Source organism: Urocitellus parryii, chromosome 1, assembly GCF_045843805.1.
Source record: "Urocitellus parryii isolate mUroPar1 chromosome 1, mUroPar1.hap1, whole genome shotgun sequence".
Lineage (NCBI taxonomy): Eukaryota > Metazoa > Chordata > Mammalia > Rodentia > Sciuridae > Urocitellus > Urocitellus parryii.
The window spans coordinates 265906674-265927942 of NC_135531.1; the positions used below are offsets into that span (position 1 = coordinate 265906674).

Sequence of the window (21269 nt, forward strand, 5' to 3'; positions counted from 1 at the left end):
AGGCAGGCCAAAGGGGGAAAAATCAGCTGCTCAGCCAGGTCAGCAGCATTTCCCAAAAGTGCTCCACCAAAACATTTGGGTTATGGTGAGACATGCAGACCCAGAGGGGGCCTGGAAAGGCTGGTTCCGTCACACGGGGTCTGGAGTCTGTACTTTTTTTTTTTTTTTTTTTGGTACCAGGGATTGAACTCAGGGGCACTTTTCCACTGAGCCACATCCCCAGCCTTTTTTATATTTTATTTAGAGACAGGGTCTCCTCACTAAGTTGCCTCACTAAATTGGTGGGATTGACTTTACTTGCGATCCTGATCCTCCTGTCTCAGCCTCCTGAGTTGCTGGGATTACAGGCGTGCTTCACTGGCCCCAGTGGCCCCGCTCAGAGGAGACAGGGTGTGGGAAACACTAGTGTGAGCACTGGGCAGGGAACAAGGAGGTCTGTAGCCTAAGGGTGGTCTTGTCGCCTGCATTGTGTTGGGCCTGTTCTGAAGCCTTCCTGGGCCTCAGTTTTCCCAACAGCTAATGGGAGCTTGACCCCCTGCCACCTGCAAACGCCCTCTCCCACCTTGGGCTCCTGTTCCTTCCTGTGTAGTAGTAGTCTTACCCAGCCCCTACCTCCTTTCCAAACTGTAGTCCCAAGCTGTCCCTGTCCTTGTCCCCGCAGCATGGTGGGGGAGAGTGGGGAGGACAGGGGGTGGCTAGGGTCAAACCAGGCTCTGGCTGACGCAGTCTGCTTCCTGCCCCGGGCTGTTTTCCTGCTGTCCAGCCAGACTGCTCCCCCATGGCCCCACCCCCACCCCCAGCAGCCTCCAGCCCTTAATTCCTGACAGCTGCAGTGGCTGCCGGCAGAGATTGGGGGGCGGGGAGGGAGTGTGTGCCGTCAGCCTGCTGTTGCTCAGGCCACCCCCACCACCTGACAGTGTGGGGACAGGAACACCCCTCCTCTCTCTTCCAATTCCCCCAGGATGGGCAATTCCAGGAATGGGCCCCTTTTGTCTCTGAGCCCAGAGGCTCCAGCAGTTCTGTCCCCAAGCCAGGAGGGGCTCTCTTCAGAAAGAGGGGGCACTGGGTGGAAGGGGTGTGTATGTGTAGAGTGGGAAGCTTGTGCCCACTTTACAGAGGAAGATGTGGAGGCCACAGCAGGAGTAGGAAGTATCAGGGCCCAGATCAGAACCAGAAACAGAAACCACAGCCTCTTCCCCCAGCTCTCTGGTTTTCAGGCCCTTGCCTGGGCCAAACACACTTGCCCCATATGAGGAGGGGCCTGGTGTTCAGCCAGAGACCGGAGGAATAAAAGTGGTCCCAGAGGACCATGTGTGGACAGGGCCAGGGCACACTCAGAGCATCAGTAGGCACAGGCAAGCAACACTCAGTGTAGGGGCCACAGCTGCTGTGCTGGGAGTCAGGAGAATTTTGAATTCAGTTCCCGTTGTTCCACTAATATGCTGTGTTACCTTAAGGAAGTCATGACCCTCTCTGAGCCTCAACATTTTTTCATGACACAATAAGATGACCTCAAAACCCACTTCTTGGATTGAGAGATTTTAGAATCCCCTTTCCCAGCAAGTGCCACCCCCAAGGTGCTAGGCTTCCAAACGCCTGGCATTTTCTCCTTTCCTTGGCTCATTGAACACATGAGGTGGACCTCCTTACCCTCAGTTGGTAAAGGGACAAAGGGTGTCTCCAGGAGCCCGTAGGCACCTGTTTAAGCCAAGCAGCAAAGGAGAGAAAGAGCCAAAGGCTGCCAAACCCCTCCGCAGGACCCCAGCCTGCCTCGCAGGGCAGGCTCGGGGAAGTCCCTCCAGAAGTAGGGGAGGTGAACCCGGGAGAGGACAGCCCCTCCCATCTCGTCCCAGCAGGTGTGTGCTGGGGTGGGGTGGGGCGCTCCCCGGCAGCTGCGTCTCTGCGGGCACACACACCTCGCGGTAACACACCTACCCCGCACAGACCAGCGCACTCTGCGCACAGGCAACTCTCTGCGCAGGGCGCACAGACCCCGACGCCTCTCCTTCCTCCGCCCTCAGCACGCCCTCTCCCACCGCCCAGTCTTGAACCGACGCCGTGGCCTCGGGACTCGTCCACGCCTCCACACCACCCCTGTCGTGACGTCACGTGGGGTAGAGCCCTTAGACACTACACGGGGCGGGGGGGGGGCGCAGAAAGGGAGGCGGCAGCGCTCCCTGAGCCGGGACGGTCACTTACTCTCCAGACTGTGGGGCCAGGCACAGCGCCGCCCCCCGCCCCCGCCGCCTGCCTCGCTCACCTCGGAAGCACAGGCTCGCGGCGCTGCGCTGGGGTGCTCCCCGGCACCCCGGCCCCGAGTCCCCACCCGCTGTACCTCCGGGACCCCCCTCACTCTCGACAGGCACCAGGAGTTGTCGCAAGGGGGCCTTGGGAAATTCCCCGGACCCCTGTGCCAGGAGGTGCCCGGTTCGCCCGCTCCCCCCCCCACCCCCCGAGGGCGGTGCCCGGGGGTGCTGCCCCATGGAGCAGGGAGGCGGGCGCCGTCTGCTCTCGGAACCGTGACCCGAGTCTTGTCGGAGCTGTGTGTCGCGTGTCGCAGACGCCCCGACCCCAGCTGATCATGCGCCACCGCCCCTGGCTCGCCAGGCCCATCGGGCTGTGAGCCCCCCACTCCCGGCCCTTCACGGCCCGGCCCGCGCGCCATGGGCAGCGCCCACCCTCGCCCCTGGCTGCGGCTCCGACCCTGGCCCCAGCCGCGGCCCGCGCTCTGCGCGCTCCTGTTCTTCCTACTGCTGCTGGCTGCTGCTGTGCCCAGGTGAGCCCTCACCTCACGCTCCGCCCTCCTGGAGAGCTGGGACCCCCGGGGCAGGGGCCTCTGGTGCTCTTGCTGGGGCAGGGACCCTGGAATGAGGGAGGGACAAGGCCACTGGAAAGTGCGGGTGCCCCAGCGAAGACAGTGAGCTCTCTCCTAGGAAGGGATTGGACTGGTGATAGAATATGGGCAGTGCAGGGAGACAGGGCAGTGCTCAGAGGGTGATGGCAGCTAGGAGAGGTGTATGTGAGGGGAGCAGGGCCAGCCTGGAGCGTCACTCTGGGGGAGCGCACCCCCACCCCTACCCCAGCAGAAAATTCAAACTTCCTCCTTCCACGTTGCAAATCCCCTCTCCCTGCAAGAGTAGGAGTTGGGGGGCTGGGAGGAGGTATCCCAGGTGGGGTCAGTGAGCGACTACAGCTGAAAAGACTGTGTCATAGAGTGATCCTAGCAAGCTGGGCTGGAAAACAGCCGTAGTGTATGTGTGTGTGAGTGTGAGTTCACGGGTATGTTAAGACAAACATGTGTGGATGTGTGTGTGTAATTGTGTCTGATGAAGTGTGCGTGTGTGTAAGAGTTCCTGGGTCTGTATGTTCACCACAGTGTGTGCAGAAAGTGTGTCTGTGTAATTGTGACCATCTGGAACATGCTCTAAGAGTGGGCTTCTGGTGCACCCTGTGTATGCAGGCATCTGTGCCTAGGGATGTACTCATAAAATACTGTGTGCAAAGGCATAGCCAGGCATAGCGGATGTGTGTGCATTTACACATGTTTGCCTGTGTGGGAGTGCAGCTGGGTGGGTTGCATTGGAAGGGATGATGGTGAGGAGGTCAAGGAAAGGAAGATGTTTAGGAGTGTACTGAGGGGCCCAGCCTTTAGAAGTGGGAGTTCGAGCACAGAGTGATTATGACCTTTGGGAGACAGTGTGTATTATTAAATAGGGTCCTTAAGGTTTCCCCAAAACGCTTACCCACCCCACCCCACATGCCTGCAGATCAGCACCCAACGACATCCTGGGCCTCCACCTTCCCCCGGAGCCTGTGCTCAACGCCAACACAGTTTGCCTGACATTGCCTGGCCTGAGCCGGCGGCAGATGGAGGTGTGTGTGCGTCACCCTGACGTGGCCGCCTCAGCCATCCAGGGCATCCAAATCGCCATCCACGAGTGCCAACACCAGTTCCGGGACCAGCGCTGGAACTGCTCTAGCTTGGAGACTCGAAACAAGATCCCTTATGAGAGTCCCATCTTCAGCAGAGGTAGCTGCCACTCACCCCTGCTCCCCTTCCTGTCCCATCCAGCACCTCCATCCCAGAATCTATCCAAAATCTACACTCTCAAGCTGGTAGTCCCTGACCTCTCACATCTGCCCAGCCATGCTACTTTTCTGCCTCTTTCTAGCCTCAGAAAAGTCACGGGGTGGACAAATGGGACAGATGTGTCTCTGGCCAATGGTGGCAGGTTTCATTCATAGTAGGGAACTAGACTCCTGGGTTATCTGGCCTTGTCACTAACACCAAAATCCCTCAAGTCTGGGAAATTGCACTGTCACCTGCCTCAATTTACCCTCTACTTTAGTAAACTACACTTAGAATGGAGAGCCTGTGAGAAGGTACTTAGCAGTGGCATGAAGAAGGATGATATTCTGCCAAATAGTGCGGGTCGGGAGCCTGGGCAGGTAAATCAATGGTCTGTACTTATGCAGAAGCTCTGCTGGCCGGGTACACCACCAGCCTCTGTGTCATCCTCACCACCCCCAAAAACCCTCTCTGAATCAGAGCTCTGGGTGTGTGCTTACTTGTGCGCGGTGGCTCCAGACCAGCAAGCCTGACAGCTCTGCCAACCCCTGTTCCCCTCACAGCTCAGGCGAGTGGCAGCCCATTCCCTGTCCTCTCCTGACTTCTGAGTGGCTCAGAGACCACTTCAGCTTGGGCTGAAGACAGCAGGTGGTTTTATTACTCATTTCTGATTCCTCTCACCTCTGGCCTGGCATCTGGGGCCAGAATCAGGTCCTTGGGGCAAGATGGGGGCCCTGGTTCCTGGATTTGCCTAGCTGGGTATGTCTCTCCTCTCAGCAGCCTGCATAGGACAGTGTGGGGACCCTGTGACCCTAGTTCCTTGGGCTTTGTCCAATTCTAGCTGATGGTGGATGAGAAGGGGTACCCTTATACCTGGAGTCCGGGGCTTCTGGAGGAGTCAGGCCCCTAGGAACTCCAACTTAGGACCTTTGGTTTTCACCAGGACTCCTGCATGTGTCCCCTGGGCCTCCAAGTCAGGGCCACCCCAACCTCCCCCAGCCCAACCCCGGCTGCCCGCCCCGCCCCCGCGCGCTCCCTCTTCCCTCCCCCGCGCGCCCGGGGCGCTGTTTCTCCCCGGCGGAGCCCAGCCCCGCGCGTGTGGCGGCATGCAGCCGCGAACTAATCCCCGCGGGCCGCGGCAGACGGCTCCCGGCCCCAGCCGCGCCGCTCTCCAAGAGGGCGCCCCCCTGCCCCGCACGCCCTCCCTCCTGTCCCGCGCCGGATCCTTTCCCACCGTCCAGGGGCGGCTGCTGGGGACCCCCAGCCTACAGCTGGCCCAGCTCCCACCACGCGCCCCGCCCGGCCCCGCCACCCGCGCTGGCTGACCCCGAGTGGCGGGCCTCAGTGTCTTCCCGGCCCAGGCCAGGCCCGGCCGGCGCTCACCGCCCCGCGTGCCCGCTCCCGCAGTCCGGTTGCTAGGTCCCCCGCGCTCCCGCAGCCGCGTACTCCGCAACCCTCCGCCCTGGAGCAGAGGGTCCGCACCCCATGCTTGGGTTTCCGCTCACTGGGGGCTTGGCCAGGCGCTGAGGTTCTCACCCCTGACGCTTTGGGCGAGGCGAGGCAGGGCAAGCTCTTCAGCCCTCTCCCCGGCCTCGGGTCCCCTCCGGTCCTCCCGTGCCCTCTAGACTGAGTGAACCCAGGCGTCCTGGTTGCTTTCCGATCAGGCCTGTGAGGCCTGATGAAGAAACTGGGGTCTCTGAAACTGGGGGCGAGTTCGGAGTGGTGGAACCGCGCTGGGTTGGCGCGGGGCCAAGCACTCCTGGGTTCACCCACAGTTTAATAAGCAGGAGGTGAGCTGGGGGGACGGGTGGGGGGAGAGGTTAGGAGTGGAGGGGGGAGACTTGCCGGGGCTAGCCGGGCGGGGCGGCGCCCAGCGCGGGGAGGGGGCGGGACGGTGGCTTCTGGGCCCCGCCAGAGGGGCTGGGCTTCTTGCCTGTGCCGCCCTACCTCCGTCGCTTCTGCAACACCCCCGCCCCCCACCCCTCACTGTCCCCCCTCACTGTCCACCCCCCCCCAGCCCCGCACACAGTCGTTGCTCATTTCTATCTCTCCCTCTCCGGAGGAAATGAATCTGAGCTTCCGGAAAGAAAACTGCCACTCCCCCACCTCACCTCCATTTGGCCTCCACTAGCCCCTGTTCCACTTCACATCTGGATCCACCCTCCTCTAGGGTTATTTCCTGGTCCATCTTGATCTGTCTCCTCCAGGACTAGCTAAATTTGTATCCTAGGAGGCCGCTTGTGGTGGCACCAGCCCCTGGTGGTCTGGTTCTTATCTGAGTCTCCTTTTCAGGGTCCATTGAGAGTCAGGTGACTTCGGTTTCCCCCAAGTGGAATATCAGGGAGCTGACCCCTTTTCTGACCCAAGCTGCCAAAAGATTTCTTTTAAAGTGGATTTTTTTTTTTTTTTGGACAAGTTTCAATTTCAGAGACTGCTTGGGGTAGGTGGTTCCTTGGGTCTTCTTTACTGCTGCTACTGTCCTCCTGTGGTTCTGTCATCTTCCCTGAGATGGGTTGTGCTGGTGGGATGGGACTGATGAAGGAGGGAAGGGAAAAGGTACATCTGGGTTCCACAAGCCTGGGAACATACCCAGGCTTTACCTAGCCAAAGAGAGGTGCTGCAGCCTGGTGGGAAGATGGGACAGGAATAGAGGCCTCCAGGGGGCTAGAGAGGGTCAGAAAAAAGCTGCACCTATGGAGGATATAAGCCCATGTTGGCAGCTTTGCCCAACCCAAGGGCACCAATGATCTAAGTAATGAGGGCACTGGTACCCCCCCCCAGCTTTTTGTACTGAGGACCCAGACAGGCTGGTGCCTGGATGGGGTGCTGAGTATAATACCTGTTACATGAGGCATTTCTCACTCAGGAGGTGGGGAGAGGAAGGAGATGTGAGGTGGGAGCTCCTGAGCTCAGGCACAGGGATGGGCAAGGATGGGAGGTCAGGGAGAGGCTAGATGGAAGAAATGTAGTAGATTCACATAGAAGATCCTGGGAGCTCCCACACAGTTTGGGCACTGCCCTCCCTAAGGCCCATACCCATTTGGAATGGACGTATAGAGGGGGCATGAGGCCCTGCAGCTAGCCAGGCTCCAGCCCCAGGGAAACCAGAAATGTAAGTGTCCAACCTCTCATCTCCAAGGTCTGACTTTCTTTTCCCACCCTACCTTTAATATTCATTCTCTCAGGGAATCATGGTTTTACATCCAGGCCTCCAGGGCTTGGAGCATGTGTGCAGTGGCACTCAGATGGGGAAACTAAGGCACAAACAGGATTAACTATTATTCTAATTCTATTATTCTAATGACACCCAGTAAATTAGCCAGCATGTACTAAGTATTTGCCATGTGATGGGCATTGTTCAAAGCACTTTGTCCATGCTGAAGCGTCCTCAAACAGTCCCCAGGAGGTAAATCCTATTAGCCTTATTTTACAAATGTAACTAAGAGAAGTTGGATAACTTGTCATTAGTCACACAGCTTATAATCGAGCAGTACAGCCAGGACTCCATGTAGCCAGATGACTTCAGAGTGTGCACCCAGCCTCCTACCATACTGTCTTCCAAGCTCCAAGGCCAGTGTGAATTCCCACTTGTGGCCAAAGATGAGTTGGTGCAAAGAGAGTATATTCTTTTTTTAAAAAATATTTTAAAATAGTTTTTTAATTGTCAATGGATCTTTATTTATTATTTATGTGTGGTGCTGAGAATCAAACCCAGTGCCTCACACATGCTGGGCAAGTACTTTACCACTGAGCCACAATCCCAACCCCAATGAGAGTGTATTCTAAGAAATTAAAATGTCATGTGCACGCACACGCACACACATACACACCTACCCATGTTTGTGCAAATGTGTAGCCCCATTGAGTGTCATGCCTAAGTGTTGCCACATGCACTCAATTCATTCTTGCTCTATCACTGTCTCACTCTGCCCAGGCACAAGAGCAAGTGCAGATTATTTGCATGGAGGGGATACAAACCAGACCTTTCCCCTCTCCTCCTTCTTTGACTTGGATGGTCAGGGCTCGGCTTCTCTAACCCCTCCTAGTTCTCACTGCCCTCTGGCCTCTAAGACTCCCTGCATCCAGCCCCTTCCCAGGCCTTGGCTGCAGCCTGTAGCAGCAGCTGACTCTACTTACATGCTGGCAGTCCCTGTCCCAGATCAAAGGCAGGGCGGCTAATTGTGCATCTTAACAAGTCCCCCCCTTCTGCTTCGGGCAGCCCAGCTGGCCATAGCCCCACCCCTTTCCCCCTCCAGCTGGCCAGATGGCACAGTGCCTGTGTCTGCCCCAGACAGTCGGGGCCAGGACCGAAACTGGGGCCCTAAACAGGAGCTGGGGGCAGGCTCAAGTAGGATGGATTTCTTTGAGGCTTGGATGCCTGCAGCAGAGGGTGGCCATACAGGCCCTACTTGGTCACTTCTACACGTGGCTGTGACAGCTGTCAGAGGCCATGTGGGGGAAGGCATCTTGAACTGCATGGGACAGGGATGTTCTTTTAGGGCTATGGGTTACAGTTCTCCAGATTCCTATGGGTCTGCTCTTGAATGTGGCAGAGCCTGGGGGATGGTGGTTGACCCTGCACATGACCCCAAATCAGCCTTGTGCTCTTTCCTAGTGCCAAGTGTGCACAGGGTCTTAGGAACTGGAAACTGGGTTACCTGGGTTTCTTTCTAAGCATCAAGACTTCCTTGGAGCTAGTGTCCTTCAGCAGAAAGTTGTCACTACTGGAACTGGATCCAGCTTCATAACCCCTGTGACCTTGAGCTTTTTCATTTTGCATAGTGCATGTGTATTTGGTGGTGGCTGTGGTGTGTGGAGGGTGATTTCTAAGTTGCATTGGAGGTCTGAATATTGCCATGTGTCCTAGACTGGGCCAATGACTCCTCCGTAATAAGAGAAGTGCTCAAAGTTCCAAAGATAAAAGGCAAGGGATAAATGCAGGGTGTGCTTCCCAGGGACTTTGGTCCATCCTCCTTCTCCAGGTCCTTCCAACCCAAAGTAGTTTCTGCTCCCCTGCCAATTCCCAGCATCCCCTTTGAAGTCTCCAGCCCAGTCCCCATCCCTTTCTGTCTGATCATAGCTAGGCTCCTTATGAAAAAACATACTGAGATGCCATGAGCTGGAAATAGATTATATAGAGAGGGAGCTTCATGAGCTGCTAGTAGCCCAAATGATTTATTTTAGAATGGGTTATGAACTGCTGGGCTCTGTCCTTGAACAGGGGGAAACAAAGAATAGTTACCTGCTGGGTGGGGTGGCACATGCCTAAAATCCCAGTGGCTCAGGAAGCCCAGACAAGAGGATTGCAAGCTTAAGGCAGCCTCAGCAACTTAGTAAGGCTCTGTCTCAAAAGCATTACATTTTAAAAAAGAACTGGGGATGTGATACAGTGGTTAAACACCTCTGGTTTCAATCCCTTGTACTTAAAAAAAAAAAAGACCTTAAAATGCAGAAGTGAGTGAAGTCAGACTGTAGGAAGACCTTCTCAATAATAGCTAATGTTTATGTAGTAACTAATATGAATAAGGCACTATTTTAAGCCTTTAAATTTAATAACTCACTTAATTCTTGGATGAGGCAACTCTATTTTACAAGTGAGGAAACTGAGGAGGTTAAATCACTTCGTCAAAGTCACATAGCTTGAACCCAGGCAATCTGACTCCAGAAATCAGTTCTTAACTACCAACCATCTTATCTTATCATCATCATCATCATTTGTCTAGGCAGGAAGAGGAGGAAAGTGCTCTGTGATACAGGGGTAAGAGTTAGAGGAGGAGTGGTCCATCCTGATTGGTTCTCCAGTATCTGTGAGGCTGCACAGAGAGTAGAAGGACCCAGACAGGGTCTTTGTTTCCTCTGAACCTCTGGCCTCTGCTGAGGTCATCAGCCTCCTGCCAGGTTGTGGGCTTCTTAGGGGATCACAGTAGCACTGGTGGATTTTCCTCCCTGGGTGGGGGGCTATTCTTGTTCTTGGCTTCTTTCACTCCTAACCTCTCTCTGAAGTCCAGAGACTGGTCCATCTTCTCCTTTCTCAGATGCAGAATAAGCAAGAAGTAGCCTGCAGATATGAGATCTAGTAGGTCTCCCTCTGCCACAGGCACTCCAAGAGGAAGGCTCAGGCTGGAACACTGAGAGGGAAAGCAGTACAGACAAGTATATGGCCTGGATCTGAGCCACTGAGAATTCATGGGTCAGGAAGGGCCTTGATGTCTCCTGAGCACCTAGCAGAAGGTGTCTTCCCCTATACCATATGCCAGACCCCAGTTAAGATGCTGGACTTGCCTCTATCATCCCTCAAACATCTTTAACTGATCTAAAGGATTTTGTTCTTTTATGTTGGTAGTGGGGACAGAACCCAGGGGCTTCATGTACCCTAGGCAAGTGCTCTACCATAGGCAGAGCAGCTGGGGGGGTATCCATTCTTGAGTGATTGTGTGTCCTGTGGACAAGGATGGGGAGCATCAGGGAGGGTTCTGGGCTGGGTCTACCACAGGTGCACACTGGCAGGCAATCTGGGGGAGGTCACTTTAGGAGCAGACCATCTTCTCTTACTTATCCTTCTACCCACTGGCATCCCTGGGGACTGGAATTCCATCACTGGTCATGTATTCTTTAGGTTAAACTTTGCAGGGTAGTTTATGCAGATATCACCATGAAAGGTAATAGATGAAATCCCTGATCTTAAAAAGAATGTGTTTACCAGGTATTTTCTGCCCTACAGGAGAGATTTAAGCACAAGAATTCTGAACTTGCTTGGGTGATGTTAATGAAAAGGGAAAGGCAGGGCAACAAGTGTGTTATCAAGGAGAACTATCCCTTTCACCTTGAATCCTGTGTGGTGAAGGCCTGGCTTCTGCTATAATTTCTGTTTGCTCTCCCTCCCTCCCTCCCTTCCTCTGTGTCTTTATATCAGGCCCTCCATACTGGGACTCAGTTTCTCTGTTTGATGCTAAGGTTGGGCAGGCTGGGCAGGGGGATGGGATGTCGAGGCCGCATCAGAATCTGTTTTCTCGCAGGTTTCAGAGAGAGCGCTTTTGCCTACGCAATCGCAGCAGCTGGGGTGGTGCACGCGGTATCCAACGCGTGCGCCCTGGGCAAACTGCGGGCATGCGGCTGCGATGCATCCCGGCGCGGAGACGAGGAGGCCTTCCGTCGCAAGCTGCATCGTCTGCAGCTGGATGCGCTGCAGAGGGGTAAGGGGCTGAGCCACGGGGTCCCGGAACACCCCGCCCTGCCCCCTGCCAGCCCTGGCCTGCAGGACTCCTGGGAGTGGGGCGGCTGCAGCCCTGACGTGGGCTTCGGGGAGCGCTTCTCTAAGGACTTTCTGGACTCCCGGGAGCCTCACAGAGACATCCACGCGCGCATGAGGCTCCACAACAACCGAGTTGGGAGGCAGGTGAGAGCCCTGACCCCTAGACCTGCTCCAAATCCCTCTACCTATATCCCACCTCCCCCCCCACCCCCCCCACCCCCCGTCCAACTTTCTTCCCTGGGACCAGCTCAGCGACCTTTTCTTTGCCCCCTCCTAATTCAGTCAGCAAGCATGACTTGAGGACCTACTTTATGCCAGGCACTGGACTTGGCCTGGGAAATACAGGGATGAACCCCTGCCCCCTGCCTGGGATCAGCACACCCCTGCTGAGCAGTCTGTTCCTCCCATTTTCTCCAGTATCACCTGACAGGACTGAGCTGGCAGTCAGGACCTCAGGGATCTAGGCCTGGGTTGTCACCCTTTCTACTCCCCTGTAGAGTCAGAAGGTTGGACTAGATCATTGTCAAGTCCCCCAGCTCTAATGTTTCATGGTTCCATGTGACTCTGACTTCCTCTCCCAGTCCATAATGGGGGATTCCTGGAAAGTGAGAGGGATAAGAGGTTTCTAGGGGCCCCCTTGGACCTGTGTTATGATTGCCTTCATCCCTTCTTCCCTCCAATATTCATTGAAAATAAATTAAAGAAATACATGAAAAAAATAAAAAGGAGAAGGAAGGAAAAAAAGGAATAGGAGCCTACATTTATTGAGTGCCTACTGTGTGTTAGGCCCTGTCCTGAGCATCTTATTACATATTAGCCCATTTAATCTGTACAACCACCTATGATGTGAACACTATTATGAACCTCATATTCAGATATGGGAACTGAGGCACAGGTAGACAAAGAAGCTTTGCTAGAGCTGATGTAACTAGTGGAGAAAGTGGTAGAGGCAGGATCCATGCCCAGGCAGTTGAGCTCTGAACCTGTGCTTGCTTGTTCTATGGAGTGGAGTCTACTTTCTGGACACATGGTACACTCAGTGTGAACTCTATATTCTGTACATGTTGTACACTCCGTGTGAAGTCTACACTCTGATGCCTCCTTAGCCCTCATGGTGGCCCAGCACACTCCTCTCCTGGCCATTCTATCCCCACTCCATCTCTGGACTCTGCTCAGTTTGCTCCAACCTTGTTCCTGCCCTCTTCTCAACTCTATTGGGGAGCATTCTCTACTTCACTCCCCTTTCCCTTTAACTTTTAGCCTGCTCCAGTTCATCTTCTTCCTCCACAAAGACTCCCAGCTGATCCAGCAGTTCCCATCTTCACTTAGAGGTGGGGTAAACTGAGGCACGCCCACCCTCAGATCCCATCCAGCTCCCACCCAACCCTGCCCTGTGCATGAGGCTCTTTCCCCAAGCTTCCATACCATCCCAGTCTGTACCAACAGTGCCTCCTCCTCGTCCTCGTTAAACTGTTTAATTAATGGCTGCTGCCTGTGGGAAGCAGATGTTCTGGAGTTGTTGGCCTGGGGAGGGGAGGCATGGGGCTGGTTCTCATGAGGTGCTGACACCACATGCAAGCTGCACAGCCCTATAAGGCCTGAGGGGCAGGGTCCCTCACTTTTGGCCCTCCTGCCCAGCCATAGGGCCCCAGATCCTTGCTGTCTGTCCCTGCCTGAGAATATGTCTTGGGATCAAGTGGGAGGCACCTTCCTGGGGGGACAATGCCAAGGAGTTCTTTGGGAGGGGATCCTAGACTGGTTAAGAGTTAGGTGGCAGGTATGTTCCTCTAAGTACCTCCCCTGGAGGCCTGGCAACCTCTCTCCACTTTCACAGGACTGAGAGCCTGGCCCTCTCTGGGGTTCCTTCTGTATTCAGGTAGAACTTTGGCTTCTGGTGGCACTCAGCACAAGACTGAATGAGTCCCAGTCAGCATAATGGGAGGGGTGGTCTCCCAGGTTCCTGTCCCCTGGCTTTGGATCCTCCAAAGACCTGGGGATGGTGGCAGTGGAATGGGGCTTTCTCAAACTCACTGCCAGCCCGGCTCACGGTCTGGAGTGAGGCCAGAGGCTTTGGGGCTGGCATTCAGTGGGACTGGCACCCCCCTTCTCCTGGCCCCTACCCCAGGAATGGAAGAAGAGGGAATTTCCCTGAAGATCTGGGATCCCCTCCCTCAGGAAGCAAAAGCCTCCTGCCCCAAGGGCTCCCTGCAGCTGCAGGAAAGGCTGGCAGGAGAGGAGGGGAGCAGAGGGGAGCAGGAAGGACAAAATTTCCCCATGGCCTAGCCTGTTGGAGGTGGATGGGAGCAGAGCAGAGAAGCCGGCAGAGGAATTCTGCTTGTTTGACTCGGGAGTTGTGGGGCCCCTACTTTGGGCCTCAGTCTTTGCTTCTGTACAATGGGAGCTTGTTTCAAAAGCCTCTGAGATTTCGAAGGCCAGTCTCGGCAGTGGGAGGAGGGCAGGGGTCTGGCCGCCAGCGTCACTCCTCACGGTGCCTCCTTCCGCAGGCGGTGATGGAGAACATGCGGCGAAAGTGCAAGTGCCACGGCACGTCAGGCAGCTGCCAACTCAAGACCTGCTGGCAGGTGACGCCCGAGTTCCGAGCAGTGGGGGCGCTGCTGCGCAACCGCTTCCACCGCGCCACGCTCATCCGGCCGCACAACCGCAACGGCGGCCAGCTGGAGCCAGGCCCCGCGGGGGCACCCTCGCCCGCCCCGGGCACTCCTGTGCCGCGCCGGCGAGCCAGCCCCGCCGACCTGGTCTACTTCGAGAAATCGCCCGACTTCTGCGAGCGCGAGCCGCGCCTGGACTCGGCAGGCACCGTGGGCCGCCTGTGCAACAAGAGCAGCGCGGGCCCGGATGGCTGCGGCAGCATGTGCTGCGGCCGCGGCCACAACATCCTGCGCCAGACTCGCAGTGAGCGCTGCCACTGCCGGTTCCACTGGTGCTGTTTCGTGGTGTGCGAAGAGTGCCGCATCACCGAGTGGGTTAGCGTTTGCAAGTGAGCCGCACAGGTTTCCCCGGGCCCCGAGAAAGGCTCCCCTCCTGGAGCCTGGCCTCTGCACTTGCGATTTGGCCCAGAGCACCTTGGCTTCCTGGGAGAGACTGGACCACAGGCTCTCAGAAGGACTCCCGGTTCTGCAATCAAGGGACAGTCCAGGGCTTCCAAATCAACCCCTCTGCTCAATTCTGTGGGCTTTAGGATTGATTGGCCTCCCTCCTTCCTGTCCTCAGCTCACACAGCTCAGTTGGGCTGGAGACTGCCCCATACCTTAGGACACACACGTGTCAGGCAGGCAGCCCAGCCCCTCAGGCCTGTCTGTGCCCATCCTTTCTCCCCTTCCCCTGGAGTGGGAGGGAATGGATGGAAGCTGATGGGCAGGGGGAGGAAGATTAAAAAGAAGAACTGGACATGACTGAGCTGAAGTAATTCTATAAAGGCCCCAGTCATCCTCACCCACTGGCCTCTGCCCCTTACCATTTCCCTCATCATTCATTTAACAGATATTTATTTTGCACTCCCTTTGTGGCACTCTCTATGGGGGAGGGAGTTCCGGGATACAGGTGTGCATAAGAGAAAGACACAGCACCTGCCCTAAAGGAGTTTACATTCTTCTTGAGGGAGATGAGCAATAAACCAGGAAACACACAAACAAGGTCATTTCAGACAATGCTATGTGCTGGGTGTACAGTGATGTGGAGAGGGGGACCCCTTCTGATAAAACCAGGGGTCAGGGAAGGCCTCAGAAGTCATGGTACTCATGCTGAGATCTGTGAGGTAGAAAAGAGAGCCTCGTGGAGGTCGAGGGGAAAGGCTTTCCAGGCAGAGGCCTGGGGAATGAAAAAGTTCCAAGAGGAAAAAGACCTCTCCTTACTGGAGGAACAGCAAAGAGTCCACTGCAACTAGAGTGAAGAAATCAAGGGACTGATGGGCAAGAGAGGCGCTCAGAGGGTGGGCAAAGGTCACATCATGTGTCTTTCTAGGCCTAGTTAAGGAGTTGGAATTTTATTTTCGAGGAATGGGAACCTGCAGAGAGTCTTAAGCAGGGGGTGTCATGGTCTGGTTCCTACATGGATTGTTCTATGCAGAACTGGGGGACAAGCTGACAGCTGGAAGGCCACTTCCAAACCAGAGATGAGACCTGGACTGGATGGAGGCAATGGAGATGTAGGAAAGGGACTGAATCCAGGCAGGGTCTTTTGTGCCAGAGTTCTAACCGCCCACTTTGTGCCTGAGCCCTCTGCCACAAGCCAGGGCGAGTGGCTGTGCCCAGCAGCAACCGTCGGCAGAGACAGGAGGCACTCTGAGAGGAATAATCCTGGGCAAGACCCAGCTCAACCCAGCCCATCGCCCGGGGGAGCAGGTGGGGCCAGGAGGTGCGGCTGGGAAGAGGGTGGTGGGGGAGGGCTGCAGACTCATTGTCTGGATCTCTGGGCTCTTGAGTGCGCAGGAGGAGAGGCAGGGTATGTCAATAAGGATCTGGGGGACCATCTTTCCTGGGCCTTGGTGCCCTCAGAGCCCCAGCTCAGGGTGCCCCTTGGCAGGTCAATAATCCCTCTTAGTAGGTCATGCCCCCATCAGGACACTGCTGAGCTGGTAGTTTGAGTACAGGGTTGTATTCTTGTTGTAGATTTTCTGGAACAGACCCTCAGGATGTCAGGGAAAGAACAATTTAACTATTTCAGCCAGGCTTCCTTATGCTCACAGTTAAGGTCCCTGCTGGTTGCCTGTTTTTCGCAAATGGCATCCCTCTTGATAAAACAGACAAGGACAAAATCTTGTTCCCCAATTGTTAGCCTGCAAAAATCCCCCACATTTCCCTACCTCAGCTCCATGTCTCCTTACTCATGGGTGGAGTAAAAAAGAAAAGGAGGTTATCAGGGTGATGCCCATTGTGGGCCCTCCAACTGGGAGATTTGCCTTCCCTAGCTGGCTGCAGCTCCCTGTGCTTCCTCTGCTGGCACCCCAGCAGCTCCCAGGCATGCCCAAGGCAGGAGACCCTTCCAAGGGCTCAATTCCATTGCCTCGGTGGAGAACAGGGTTTCTCTCCCCATCCCCCCAAAGACAGGCAGGCCTGTGAGAGTCCCCAGGGAGGAGGGGTAGGCAGGAGCAGCCAGACACACCTGCCTCATTCCTTTCCTCTTGTTCACTCCGGAGAGGGCTGTGGGGGCTGGGTTCCCTGCCCCCTTCCTCCCTCCCATCCCAGGAAGGAGGAGAAGCAGGCTGGGGGAATTGCAGTCCCTAGGGCCCTGGGGGGGGGTTTACCCCCACCCCTAGTAGTGTCCAGTAGGGCATTGGCCTTGACCTCACCCTCTGCTGCCTCCCAGCCTTATGCAGGACAGACCTGGGTGTGGGGCATGAGGCGTGGGGGGGATGGACTGGAAGTGGGAACTCTAGGATCAAGTTGGGGGAATAAGGTAGGAGCCCCAACATTGTAGAACATGCTGCCTTGGAGGCAAGGGTGGGTGGCAAGGGAGACAGGGGACTGGATACTGAGCTGTAGGGGAGGGGACCTGTTCTAGGCGTGAAGTCATGGTGATCTATGTCAGCCTGAGCCATAAAGAAGGGGAGGAAATGTTCGTTCGGAAAGGGACAGTATAGGGTGTTGGTCATCCTCCCATCCTCTCCCTGGGCCAGAAGTTGAGTCCTGGGACCAAGGCTAGAGTCACAATGAAAAGGGGTGTGTGGGACTTTGCAAGGGTCCTAAAGGGAGACATGAAAGTGATGGGGGATGGGGAAATGGGGCCTGAGAGGCACTGGGCTTATGCATACTGGCTGAAGGGTATTGATGTACATATTGGAAATAGGGGAAATAGGCTGAAATTAAGTGGGAAGGTAGAGTTGAGATGAGGAGAACTTACCAACAGCTTGGGGAGCATCAGGGTGAGCCTTAGAAATAGGAACAGAAAGTGGCCAGAGATCATTCAGAGGAAAAAAGAACCTCTTTTACCCCCAATACATTTCACCTGGTGGACACTAGGTCACGCCCTTGTGGGCAGAAGTAGTAGTAGATCCTACTGGATCTAGATTGTCCCCAAAGGAGTGAGGGAGCAAACAGGGAATGAGTGTGCTGGACAGATCAGCAGGCAGTGCCGGGGTTAAGGGTCAGGTGGAGATAGTCAGGCTGAGTAGGATCAGAACCTAGGCTTCTTGCTTTTCAGGCACCCAAGGAACCTGGGGGAGGAGGGGAGAGGCATTCAAAGGTAGGCCATGGGAATGCCATGGGAATACCCCATGAGAAGCAAGGTCAGGGTCATCCAGGCTTCCCTCCTTCCCCCGAATTAATGCATACCCAACTAGCCCCCCGGCAGGGGGCCTTCCGAGTTGGAGAGTGCCTAGGCCCTAGTCTCGTGGCCCAAGTCCTCCCCTCTCACCCCCCCTTCTCATGTGGTTGCCGGCAGCTGCCTGCGGTCGCCCCAGCTCCTGCACGGGGACTTTCCAACAGGGGAAAAAATGACTTAATGAGAGTGGGAGCCGGGGGCGGGAGGGACAGGTCCCTGTAATCACCGCTCTGCTGTGGGGCCAGCACGCCTCCGGGCTCTTCCCTGGCTTCCTGCTGCCAGCGCCCCCCTTGGGTTCTGCTGCGGGAGGGAGACAGAGCTGGCGACAGGGGCTCTCTTTCCAGGTTCCAGGTTCTCTGGGACCCTCAGGCTGCCTGTTTCTCCTGGACTCGCCTCTGGAGTCCTAGAGGCCTGGACACTCCACTATCCCTCTCTGGACCTTTTCCTTGAAATTGGGGAGGGGGTGTCTTTCCCTGGAGCTGGGATCCCCTGCTGGTGTGGTAGAAGGGTTAGGGGTAGTGAAGAGAGCCCCTGTCCATTTTGCGGCTGCGTACTTCCAAACGCCACTGGTTGCTGTGGCAACGAGGACAGCCGAGGTGTGTCCACCGCTCTGGGAGGCGCTCCCCCCCACCACACGTACACTTTGCAGCCCGCTGGGCCAGGCCCCGCCGCTGTGGTACGCGGGGGTGGGGGTGTGCCGTTACCATGGCAAGGGTGCGCTAGAAGGGCACATTCTTCCCTAGGGTGGGAGCGCCCTGGGGATATGAGAAGGGGGGTGACGGGGGCGGCAGAAAGGGGAGCAGCGGTGGTCAGAACAAGGGAGGAGTCTCGGACAAGACGAATGGGGCTTCTGAGGTTGGGGTGGGAAGTCTGCAATCGGTCCCCGTCCTGCAGCTCTTGCCAGGCATTCTCCCTCCCTCACCGCCCCCCACCCCACACCCTTGCTGGGGTTCAACGTCCCAATTCACCGTTTGCAGAGAAGGGATCCCCAACTACCAACCCAAAAGGTTTCTTCCAAGGCCGGGCCTGTGGAGCTTCTGGGCCTGTCCCCTCCCCCCAGGTGGGGCTGCGGCCCAGACTGCTTGCAGAAGCCCTGCAATTAAGCCCCTCGCCCGCCCCTGCACCGCCCGCCTGTCCTCCGCCAGGCCCGGTCTGCACCACCAATTACTGCAGAGCGCAGCAGCTGATTACCCTGGAGCCTGAGGAGTGGCTGGGGGTGGGGACAACAGGCAAGTTAAGGGGTGGGGACCCTGGGGTTGTCACTGGTCCTAGGGTCGTTAGCTGTGGCCCTCTAGCCCCACTTCTCAACTCTAGAGGATAGGGAGGAAGGGTCTCTCAGTGCTCCGTCCTGCAGAGCCTCAATTTTTCACTCCGTGAATGCACACGGTACCAAGGGCAGACAGAGCTCTGGGAAGATCTGCTGCGCGCGCTCACGCCTGCGTGCATGTATGTTGGAGCGTCTGGAATCTCAGGTTGCGTACTCAAAAAGTTCAAGGCCCTCAAGACCAGCTTTCTTTCCCGCCGCCGACTGCCGCGTGGGTCTCTCCTGGTCCCGCGCCCCGCCCATTGGACCCAATTAGGTCTTGCTGAGCCAGCCCCGGGCTGCTGCCAGCGCCTTTTGTGGGAATCAGAAAACGGCGCCCTCTTTGGGAAAGAAGCTTCCCATTTCTACAGAAGACAATCCGGTAGTCTACAGAGCAGCGACAGTGGATTTTTCTACCACCATCCTTGCCCACTGCTGTCCCTTCTTCGTTCTGCCCCCGCCGGCTAGTCTGCAGGGACTCGGGTAGAGCTTCGCGCCTACCGCAGTCCAGCTGTCCACATCTGGCCGACAGCTGGGAGCCGCCCACCACAAACTGATGAGGACACGGCGCCCTCTGTTGGTGCAGAGCTGCAGCGCACCAACTTCAGGGCCTGGACCTCCCTCCAGCTGCGGCGGGGGCTGGAGGTCTAGCTCCAGTCAGGTGGGTCTCGGATTCCACCATTCAGTGTCTTTGCTCTTGGGAACTACCCGCTCTCTGCCTCGCTTCCAAGTCACAGGCCCTGTGCCCTCCGCCCGTCACAGCTTTGTGGACTCTCTTTCCTTTGTCCCTGCATACTTAAAACCCCGTTCAGCGACCTAACAGTTCCCAGACCTCCCAGCTTCTTTCCCTAGACGTCGGAGCGCGGACCGCACATTCTGCGAACCTTCACTCCGCGCCCAACGTAAAAGTCCTAAAATAGGAACATGATTACATAAGACACCGCCCGTTTGCTCAATGGAATTCCTCGCTGTGTTCTTAAAAAAAAAAAAAAAAAAAGAGGTGGTTGAAGTATATTTAGTGACTGAGACAGTGTTTGCTCTACTTTGGGGAGGAGGATGCTAGGCACATAATATAGCACAGGGCAGGATCCCTCTTTTACTGCAACAAAAATGTATAGATGCGATTTCCATTTTAGAAGTCTAAAATAGGCATCAAATGCTAATAAATTATTTTGGATGGGAGATTGTAGGTGATTTAAAATGTGTTCTCTATTTGCATTTTCCTTTGTCTATAACGAACCCATATTACTTGGGCTCAGCAATGAGTCCATGTGCAGAACATTTTGACCCAAAATGGAGCATCAAATTATTAGAATATTTTTAAAACTAGGTTTTGGAAAATCTGGTTGATAAGAGCTATGATTATGCTATTGGAATTTTCTTTTAAAAATAACAATGATTTGTAGTGAGAAGTCCTGAATTCCTGCACCAGGAAAGCCAAGAAGCATCCTCAAACCCATATGCACATCCAGTACTGTGGGTCATTATAATAACTGATTTATTTTTTATTGTACTACTTATGTACAAAGATGTTGCCATGATTAATAATACACAAAATTTATAAAAATGTTAACACCTTTTTCTCAGTTCCAGTCCTTTTCCATGTCTTTGCAACATTGCATATCTGTAACCACTCTATCCTTGGGTGTAGGCAATCCTTCCACCACCTTGAATGATGTATGGCCTAGTCCTCCTCATTCTCCACTGCCTCAGAAACTTCATTCACTCTTTGTCTTTGTCTTTTTTTGTGTGTGTGGGTCAGCTCCATTTAATTTTATTCATAACCCACATAACATATTAAGCTGAATGTGGAGAAATAAAAACTACCTTTGCACAATGATCTAAAAATATGGACATTGGGCTGGGGATGTGGCTCAAGCGGTAGCGGGCTTGCCTGGCATGCGTGGGGCCCGGGTTCGATCCTCAGCACCACATACCAACAAAGATGTTGTGTCCTCCGAGAACTAAAAAAATAAATATTAAAAATTCTCTCTCTCTCTCTCTCTCTCTCTCTCTCTCTCTCTCCTCTCACTCTCTCTTTAAAAAAATAAAAATTAAAAAAATAAAAATATGGACATTTCTCTAATACACAATATAAAAAGCAAACAGATGAGTTTGATGGTGACAATAATTGATATGGAGCACTGTTTGTATTCTTATGAATTTAATTAGGTTGACTACCTTCCATATTTTTCACCTTTGACTTTAATATTTGTACCAAGCACAATGTGCCTAGGTGTGAGTGTTTTTTGTCTTTTTCTTTTGAAATAATTTTGAAGGTACAGAAAAGTTACAATGGTACAAAGAACTTCCCATGTCCCTGAACCACATAAGAGTGAGCTGCCTACACAATGCCCCATTACTCT

The 21269-nt window shown here is 54.9% G+C and overlaps 1 protein-coding gene across 1 annotated transcript; it reads left to right on the forward strand.

Annotated features, from left to right (window-relative positions):
- Positions 1-2663: 2663 nt before the first annotated feature.
- Wnt10a (Wnt family member 10A) lies at positions 2664-14323 on the forward strand. The gene is made up of 4 exons (XM_026390436.2): positions 2664-2776; positions 3768-4030; positions 11086-11465; positions 13826-14323. Exons 1-4 carry the CDS (start codon positions 2664-2666, stop codon positions 14321-14323), a joined length of 1254 nt encoding a protein of 417 aa, XP_026246221.1.
- The last annotated feature ends 6946 nt before the right edge of the window (positions 14324-21269 follow it).